Source organism: Nicotiana sylvestris, chromosome 2 (assembly GCF_000393655.2).
Source record: "Nicotiana sylvestris chromosome 2, ASM39365v2, whole genome shotgun sequence".
Taxonomy (NCBI): domain Eukaryota; kingdom Viridiplantae; phylum Streptophyta; class Magnoliopsida; order Solanales; family Solanaceae; genus Nicotiana; species Nicotiana sylvestris.
Genome location: NC_091058.1, coordinates 30,020,220 through 30,030,476, shown reverse-complemented (window position 1 = coordinate 30,030,476; position 10,257 = coordinate 30,020,220). Strand labels below are relative to the sequence as shown.

The 10,257-nt window shown below is 39.5% G+C and overlaps 1 protein-coding gene across 1 annotated transcript; it reads left to right on the top strand.

Moving 5' to 3' along the window:
* Window positions 1-864: 864 nt before the first annotated feature.
* LOC138884112 (uncharacterized) lies at window positions 865-1,668 on the top strand. Its single transcript, XM_070164907.1, has 2 exons — window positions 865-949; window positions 1,112-1,668. The coding sequence occupies exons 1-2, from the start codon at window positions 865-867 to the stop codon at window positions 1,666-1,668; spliced, it is 642 nt and encodes a 213-aa protein (XP_070021008.1).
* The last annotated feature ends 8,589 nt before the right edge of the window (window positions 1,669-10,257 follow it).

Genomic DNA, 10,257 nt, shown 5'->3' with positions numbered 1-10,257 from the left:
TGGAATGATTTTGTGTTGACTAGACCAGTTGGGTCGCCTGCTTTGACTTGGGACCAGTTCTCTCAGTTATTTCTCGAGAAGTTCCTTCCTGCTACACTGAGAAAGGATTATCGCAGGCAGTTTGAGCGTCTCCAGTAGGGCAGTATGTCCGTCACTTAGTACGAGACCCACTTTATTGATTTGGCATGTCATGCTCTTCTTATACTTCCTACCGAGAGAGAGAGAGAGAGAGGGTGAGGTTTTTTATTGAGGGACTTGCTCAACCTATCAGATTGCAGATGGCTAAGGAGATAGGGAGTGAGATTTCTTTCCAGGATGCTGCTAATGTGGCTAGACGAGTTGAGATGGTTCTATCTCAGAGGAGTGGTCAGGGGTCTGACAAGAGGCCGCGTCACTCCGGTGGATTCAATAGGGCCTCATCTGGAGGTCGAGGTACTTTTGGTAGGGGCCATCCTCCCAGGCCATTTCATTCAGCACTTCAGACATCCCATGGAGCTTCAGGGAGTCACGGTCCTTCTGTACCTCCTTCAGGGCAGCCATCTTATAGTGTACTACCATCTCCTATCAGAATACCTCCTCTTTAGAGTTATTATTGCGGTCAGTCAGCTCATCAGGGTCAGTCCCAATTTCCGCAGCCGCAGTATCAGGATGGATGTTTTGAGTGTGGTGAGTATGGGCATATTCGAAGGACCTGTCCGAGATTATTGGGTGTTCAGCCACATCATCAGGGTTCTCGTCCTATGGTTCTGACACCAGTTGTTGCACCGCCTGCTCAGCCAGCTAGAGGTAGGGGGTCACGGATCCATAGGTAGAGGTCAGGCCACTAGAGATGGAGGCCAACCAGCAGGAGGCCGTCCCAGAGATATGGTTCAGAGTTGTGGGGCCCAGTCCCGATGTTATGCTTTCCCGGCCAGGCCTGAGGCTGAGTCATCTGATGCTGTTATCACAGGTACTATTTCAGTTTGCAGTAGAGATGCTTCAATTCTATTTGATCCAGGGTCTACATACTCTTATGTATCATCTTACTTTGCTTCATATTTGGTTGTGCCTCATGATTCTTTGAGTGCTCCCGTGTATGTATCCACACCTGTGGGGGATTCTATTGTTGTAGATCATGTCTATCGCTCATGTGTGGTTATTATTGGGGTTCGTAAAATTAGCGTAGATCTCCCACTTCTTGATATGGTCGATTTTGATGTCATTTTGGGAATGGATTGGCTATCAGCTTATAATGCTGTATTGGATTGTCACGCCAAGAACGTGACCTTAGCCTTGCCAGGGTTTCCTCGATTAGAGTGGAGAGGGACTCCTGGTCATTCTACCAGTAGGGTTATTTCTTATATGAAGGCTCGACGTATGGTTGAGAAGGGGTGTTTTACTTATTTGGTTTATGCTCTTGATTCTAGTGCGAAGGTTCCTTCCATGGATTCGGTACCAGTTGTTCTGAAGTTTCCAGAGTTTTTTCCTGTAGACCTGCCAGGGATGCCACCCGACGGGGATATTAACTTTTGTATTGATTTGGTTCCGGGCACTCAGCCAATTTCTATTCCGCCATATCGCATGGCCCCGCCAAAGTTGAAAGAGTTGAAGGAGCAGTTGCAAGATTTTCTTAATAAGGGCTTTATTAGACCTAGGTCTCGCCCTAGGGTGCGTCAGTGTTGTTTGTAAAGAAGAAGGATTAATCGATGAGGATGTGCATAGACTATCTGTAGTTGAACAAAGTCACCATCAAAAACAAGTATCCACTGCCAAGGATTGATGACTTATTTGATCAGCTTCAGGGTGCCAAGGTGTTTTCAAAGATCTATTTGAGGTCTAGCTACCATCAGTTGAGGATTAGGGCATCTGATGTCCCTAAGATAACTTTTCGGACTTGGTATGGGCATTATGACTTCCTAGTGATGTCATTTAGCTTGACAAATTGCCCAGCAACATTTATGGATTTGATGAACCGGGTGTTCAAGACTTACCTAGATTCCTTTGTGATTGTTTTTATTGATGATATTTTGATCTACACCCGCATTCGAGAAGAGCATGAGCAACATCTTTGGGTCGTTCTTCAGACTCTGAAAGATAGTCAGTTATATGCTAAGTTTTCAAAATATGAGTTTTGGTTGAGTTCAGTTGCTTTCTTGGGTCACATTGTATCAGTAGAGGGTATTTGGGTGGATCCTAAGAAGATCGAGGCCGTTCAGAATTTGCCTAGGCCTACTTCAGCCACAGAGATCCATATCTTTTTGGGATTGGCGGGTTATTACCGTCGGTTTATGGAAGGGTTTTCTTCTATAGCAACCTCGTTGACCAGGTTGACTTAGAAGGGTGCCCCATTTAGATGGTCAGACAAGTGTGAAGCGAGCTTTCAGAAGCTCAAGACAACTTTGACTACGACGTCCGTGTTAGTGTTACCCACAGGTTCAGGGCCCTATACATTATATTGTGTCGCATCTCGTATTGGACTTGGTGGGGTATTGATGCACGGTGGCAAGGTTATTGCATATGCTTCACGACAGCTAAAGGTTTACGAGAAGAAATATCCTGTTCATGACTTGGAGCTAGCATCCATTTTTCATGCGCTGAAGATTTGGAGGCACTATCTATATGGCGTGTCATGTGAGGTGTTCACGGATCATAATAGTTTGCGGTATTTGTTCAAGCAAAAGGAGCTTAATTTAAGGCATATGAGGTGGTTGGAGCTACTGAAAGACTATAATATCACCATCTTGTATCACCTTGGAAAGGCCAATGTGGTGGTCGATGCTTTGAGTAAGAAGCCAGCTAGTATGGGTAGCCTTGCATACATTCTAGTTGGTGAGAGACCGCTTGCATTAGATGTTCAGGCTTTAGCCAATCAGCTCGTGGGGTTGGATGTTTCTGAGCCCTGTCATTTTTTAGCTTGCATAGTCGCTCGGTCTTCCTTGTTTGAGCGTATCAGGGAGCGGCGGTATGATGACCCTCATTTGCTTGTCCTTAGGGAGACAGTGCGGCACAGTGATTCCAATCAGGTTACGGTTGGAGATGATGGAGTGTTGAGGATGCAAGGTCGCATTTGTCTAACTAATGTGAGTGGACTTTGTGAGTTGATTCTAGAGGAGGCCCACAGTTCCCCATATTCTATTCATCTGGGTGCCACTAACATGTATCAGAACATGCGGTAACATTATTGGTGGAGGAGAATGAAGAAGAATATAGTTGCATATGTAGCTCGGTGTCTAAATTGTCAGCAAGTAAAGTATGAACATTAGAGACCTGGTGGTTTGCTTTAGAAGATGGGCATCTCGCGTTCGCGATGGTCCAGGTCTGAATACCTTTGCGTTCGCGACACAGGGGCTCGCATTTGCGGAGAGTAATCTCTTCGAGCCTCGCGTTCGCATGCCATGAACCGCGTTCGCGTTGAACAAATTTGGTTGCCCTTCCCCTATACCCTACGCGTTCGCGAGAGAAGGGACACGTTCGCGAAGGGTCCACCCCCCAACTTCGCGTTCGCGTCACCAACTTCGCGTTCGCGAAGAAGAAAATGAACTCCTGAGAATTTTGCCTTACGCGTTCGCGAGTGAGTCCACGCGAACTCAAAGAACAAATTCCCTATGCACAACAGCAGAAAATCTGCAACACTTCTAAGGTCAAAAACCATTCCGAAACACCTCCGAGACACTCCCAAGCCCTCGGGGCTCCTAACCAAACACACATACTAACTCAGCAACATCATACAAACTTATCCATGCGATCAAATCTCCAAACTAACCTAAAAAATAATGAATCAAACCTCAAAATCAAGAGTTTTTCCAGAAACTTCATCAAGTTCAAATTTAAGATTTCAAGTCCGAATCACGTCAAACGACGTCCGATTTTAACCAAACTTTACAGAAACATCTTAAATCATATATAAGACCTGTACCGGGTGCCAAAACCAAAATACGGCCCCGATACCAACTCGTTCTAATCATATTTCATTTCAATTTTCCTTAAAAATTTCAGAAAAATAATTTCCTTTAAAAATTTACTTCTCGGGTTCGGGACCTCGAAATTCGATTCCAGGCATACGCCCGAGTCCCATATTTTCTTACAGAATAGATAAGAAAACTGGTGATGACCCTTTGGGTCGTCACACACTAGCTAGCTCATTTTATAAACTTTAGTACCCCATCCAGTCCAGCAAACATCTTAACGACGAAATTCTTAATGAAAACGAAGAGAAAGACTTAAAAGGACAAAAAAAAAAAGATCGAGAGGAACCAAAAAAAAAAAAAGGAGAGAAGAAAATAAGGTTTGCAACTTTGCATGCATGCCAAATGTATTTTGCACATGTATTTTCTGTTTGAGAGCACTCGAATGAGTAAATGCAATTTCAACCAACCCGCAATATGATTGGTATATATTATTGGGAATACGTGGCTTCCAGTACGGTAAAAAGTAGATGGAGAAGTAAAACGGAAGAGGGTAGCTGAGCATAAGGTAGCTCCGCGTAGCTCTAAAACTAATGAGACTATACCTTAATGACAAATTAAAATAGTTGGCTGTAAATGTAATTGAATACAAATTAAATACCTCAAGCCGTCATTACTATATCATTATCACTATTTCACTAGTAATTCACTATTTCTCTCTTCTTTTCCAACCTCAACCCGTCATTACTATATCATTATCTTTACCCCTGCAAAGTGGTATTCTTTTGTACGTTAAACTGTTTTTTTGTTCCATTAGGGGAGAAATGAGTGAAAAAATTAGTTTATTTGAATCCCCTAAACAAAGAAAGGTATTGAATGTATTTGGTTGCTTAGTGTACAGCTGGAAAAAATAAATACTCTGAACGGGGTGTATTTTCTTCTTTCTTTCAAATTGTCAATTTTCAAAGTTGCGTAAATAAATCTTTGCGAAGACTTGCGACCAGTTATTATAATGAATTTTAGTCTATATTTATATAAAGTTAATGGGGAGAAGCACGTTTTTTTATGTTTAGTGTTGCTCCCAAATGCACGTGCAAGTATACGTGGTCGATAAGTAATATATGATTGTAAATCCAGATATCGTACCCATAGGGATTTGTGATTAACTATCAACAAAATTAAACCCAAGTAATTAATCTATTCAAGCGAATTCTAAAGTATGAATGTTTAACTAAAGATAATCTAGAGTAGTAAAATAAGAAACAAAGGAAACAAATTGGCGAACTTAGACACGAATTCAATGGGAGAAAATATTCTAGAGCTATGGGTTAACTAACAATCCCGTTATGTTTTCTACCTAAATTATTTAATTAATTTATCTGGTTTATTGACTGAAGGGGTTAATATTGCTTGTAGCCTTCTCCCGAAGTACAAATCGCATATTCAAGCTAACCTAACACCTATATTCCTATGAAATTAGGATTAACAAGAACGCATTTATAATTCCTATATAATAATCAAGCAAGGTGATTATTTATATCCCTATCCTTATCGCAAATTCGTTCCCGATACTCAAGTTCAAAATTTTTCTCTACTTAATCTTATATGCAATCTAAAATTCTCTCTCCCGAGTTCAATCCTAGATTCATAAATAGTTTTCAATTGGTGATCAAGTAATGAAATAATTAAGTTCAAGATTGAATAAATAAACCAATATGATAAAATAATAAGAACAATTTAAGGTTCAAATTACAACGTTCATGCAGCACCCCACAACTCTAGAACAAATAAACAATGAAACTAAGAGAAGAAAAACTAGTTAGAAGCCTCCTCCAAGCGTAGTGTGTTCTCCCTGGCAAAAGTCACGTTCTTCTCACCAAAGTCATGTTCTTCGAAAGTCACGTTTGAAGACTCTTTATATCGGAAAGGGTTAGCATGGGGTGAAATAATACAAGCCCACTTCGAAACAGCCTTTTTAGGTTAGCTCGTTCATTCTTTCGTGCGCATGCGAGAGTGAACGAGCAAAGTTCTTCTCTTTTTCTTTTTCTTTTAGGTCTCTCGTGCACTTTCATGCCTTTTTGCTATACTTCGCTGTTTGTTTTTCAAGCTTTTCCTCAGTAGCTCGTTCACTTTCTCGTGTGCACGCGAGAGTGAAAGAGCAAAGTCCTTTTTTTCAAGAATAATTTGAAACTCAATATAGAAAGAATTCGCTCATTCGCAGAAATAACATTCATATGCCACACAAGGTGAACCATAGGCTTGCCCGTAGTGTACTACTCTACTAATCGAGTTCATTCAGTCTAGGATCAAGTAGGACTTTAATTGGTTGTAATTTAGGCTATGGGACGGGTATGATACATTTGGATGTAAGAGTGACTATACCTTCCTAAGCACTTTAATACAAACACTTTAACAATTAGAACCCCACACTTATGTCAAACCATAACTCCACCTTCACATCAATATATATTAACTCCATAATTCTTTAAGCATAATTACATAAAGAGTACCACTATCAATGAATATTTTTCACAACAATACAACTATATTTTTTTTTCTTCAATTCAAGTGGCTCTTACTTTTTTCAAACAGTGCACCTTTCTCCTTATTTCATTAGTTCTACCCAAAAGTCAAACCAGCCAACTCACACTTTAACTTTTACAAAGTTTATTACAATTCAAGTTCTCATGAGAGGTGAAAAGGTTGAAATAGATAATTAATTCAAACAAATGGGTAAGACTTGTAATGTGGTTGCCAAAAAATATGATTATAGGCTCAAATGGATGACTACGATACATAATAATTAGGCGGGTAAAATATGCACATCTGGTTCAATAAAGAAACGTCTATATCATTTCCAAGACTGAACAAAAAAACTATTTCGCTTTGCAAACACACGAAGCAAGTTCTAGATATCAAATGCAATGCCCAGAATGACACAAACAAACTTCACATACACATGACACATAACTCACTCAGGATTGGACTCATCAAGACACTCTAGTCAAAACATTTAAGCAAAGTTAAGATCATACAATTTAAGGTACTTATACAACAACAACAACAACAACATCCTAGTATAATCCCACAAGTGGAGTCTGGGGAGGGTAATATGTACGCAGACCTTACCCCTACCCCGAGGGGCAGAGAGGCTGTTTCCAGGAGACCCTAGGCTCAAGAGAGCAACAAGAGACAATATATTAGTACTATCAATAGACTTATAGTCAATAACATAAAATACATAACATAAAATAACAAAATAACAACAATATAAGAAATGTAGGAAATACGAAAAGGATATACGGTATACTAATATCCAACAGATACAGCCCTGCATCAGTAGCTGGTCCGTAGTATCTTAAGTCTAACTCCTAAATGGCTAGTCTCCCTCTAGTGCACTGTAGTAATATTCACAAACTTCCCCCTAACCTACAACCTTAATGCTCGACCTCCACAATTCCCTGTCAAGGGCCATGTCCTCAAAAATTCTAAGTCGTGCCATGTCCTGCCTGATCACCTCCCCCCAATACTTTTTAGGTCTCCCTCTACCTCTCCTCGTGCCCACCACAACCAGTCGCTCACACCTCCTCACTGGTGCATCAGTGCTCCTCCTCTGAATGTGCCCGAACCATCTGAGTCTTGCTTCCCACATCTTGTCCTCCATGGGGGTCACACCCACCTTCTCTCGAATATCTTTATTCCTAATTTAAGGTACTTATACAAGAGTAAAAAATTGAGCCTAAGCGTCACAACTAAAGTACTCACTATTCTCAAAGCATAACAAAGTCAAGAGATATTGCTTTAGTTCCAATCACACTGGCTCCTACGAACTCCTTAAAAGAAAATACAACTAACTATACTCGGTTAAAACAAAACTCTTGAAAAAGAACCACGGCACAAAGAAAAACCAAGGGGAGATTATTATACTACCTAACAAAAGAAAATCTTTTTGTCCTTTTTCTTTCGACTTAAATCCCTCAAAAAAATGTCTAGGAGATCCATCGTCGGGAAAACTCCAAGTTTTTTTTCTACTTTTTTTTTCATTTTTATGAGTACTACAACTAAGCTAAGATAGCATAGAAAGTCTCCCAGACAATTTTCTCACCCCACACCTAAAATTGTGAAATGTCCTCAATGCATACTATAAATAACAAGAGGGTAAAAGAGACTCCCTGGTAGGACAAAGGCAGAGGCATTTGCAGCTTATCGGATACTAAGACTTCACCTAGGTATGATCCCTTGTGCGGGTAACTCACGCTTAGTTCTCACCATCAAGCTTGCTTTTGCACTCGCCTATTAGCTTTGACTCCATGATCCTACTCCTACAAAATCAAAACAAACACTAAAAAGTAATATAATAAAAATAAAAATAAAAGAAAGAAGTAAAGTTGGGTTGCTTTCCAACAAGCGCCAGATTTAACGTCACTGCACGACACTATCATTTTTACCACTTTTCCTTCCACCTTGAGGATTTAAATTGCTCCCCTAATTAAGCATCAATTTTTCTATCACGTTCCTGGGGAGGTGGTGTAAAAATAAAGCAACCAAGCAATAGGTATTACATCTTGTACTTCTTGGCCCTTAAGTGAGGAATGCCGTTTTGTCTTTTTGGTGTTGCAAATTTCAGAATATATGTACTTTGTTCCTCATCCATTGACTCCTCCATATGCTCAAATGGATCAATTCTCGTGTCACCAACCAAGCACAATGTTGAAAAATGGTTAGAATAAGATCCACTGCGCTCTAACTCTAAAATCGCTTCACTTTTGACATCCTCACTTTTGCGCACTTTGTCAACCTTGGCATCATTAATAATTTGGCCGAATAGTTGAAATTTCTCTTTTCGCTCCAAAAGCTGGCCAACACCCACAAAAATTGGTTTTAGGGCATCAGACGACTCAACCTTTTTATTTAATTTAGCCTGCAAGTCATGGATATCTGAGCCAAATTGGTCTATCTCTTGCCTGAGCTCAGTTCTTCCTTCTATCAGTTATTCTGTCATATTTGAATGTGATGACACAAAAGTTCATCTTCTATTTTAGAACTCAATTCTATGATCCGGGGCCTTAAAAACCTCATTTCATCCCTCCTCAATTTGCATGCGCAGTCCGAGCGTGTTTCCGAAAAGCTTTTGTGTGGAGAATTGATGAAATAATAATTTTTGGCCTAAAAAGTTAATTTTAGTTGGCTTCGGTCAAATTTTTGAGTAAACGGACCCAGACCCGGATCCGGACCCGTACTTTGACAATCCCGGAAGGTCCGTAGTAAAATATGGGACCTGGACATATGCCCGGATCAAATTCTGAGGTTCCTAGCTCAAGAAATGAATTTTTGATTAAAATTGAAAGACTGAAATTATAATGGTTTAAGGAAATTTGCTAATGTTTGATCTTATTGGTATCGGGTCCGTATTTTGGTGTCGTAGTTCGGTACACGTCCGTTATGATATTTATATCCTACCTGTGAAATTTGGTGAGAAACAAAACTGATTTGACGTAATTCGGATGTCTAGTTGTGAAAATAGGATTTTTAAAGTGTTCTTGAGAATTTCATATGTTTTGGTACTAAATTCGTAGTTTTAGGTGTTATTTTGGCAATTTGATCATACGAGAAAGTCTGTTAATACAAGAAGCTTTTTATCCATATTTGATCATACGAGAAAGGTAGTCCTGCTGGCGTCCCCTTCTACATCTCTATATTACTATTTTATTTATTTCAAAAATAGATGTCTTATCTTTCAGACCAATATTTGTTGAAAATCATAGTATGTTTGTGGATTGTGTCACTGGATTCTCGGTAGTAATGACAATGGTATTGATAATAGTATATGGATAAAAAGGTTATCTACTTACTTCTGCAATTATTTATACTTGTCTTAGTTTGTTTACATTTAATCACTGAAAGGTAATGGCAAATGGTCAATAAAACTCTAACATTGGCTTGCCTAGCGAGTGTGATGTTAGGCGCCATCATGGTCTCGATTGTGGGAATTTCGGGTCTTGACAAGTTAGTATCAGAGCACTAGGTTGCCTAGGTCTCACAATTTATGAACAAGCTTGTGAGCACGTGATTTTTGCCCTATATATGAATTATTCCCAAAAAATTCAAACAAATTGATCCCTTTCCTCATTTTGCAATTTTGTGAATTTTGTGTTATTTTCTGTCAACTGTTTGCATTTTATTTGTGTATTTTTAATTCATAAGATAGATACAAAATACATTTGGCATTTGTTTGAGATTTAATTTCATATTTTAGGATTAAATAGTAGTCTAAGTTGCTTGAAAACAAAGAAAATAACAAAAATAGCCCACTTTGGCATTTTAATTGCTTAATTGTGAATTCGTCGCGAAGTAGATTTTAAATAATTTTAGG

What these genes read in the sequence shown, in the direction of transcription:
- LOC138884112 (XM_070164907.1), top strand. Translation starts at nt 865, where the DNA reads ATGGTTCAGAGTTGTGGGGCCCAGTCCCGATGTTATGCTTTCCCGGCC. An exon ending in ATCTGATGCTGTTATCACAG is followed by an intron (nt 950 to 1,111) that starts GTACTATTTCAG and finishes CTATTGTTGTAG; the next exon opens with ATCATGTCTATCGCTCATGT.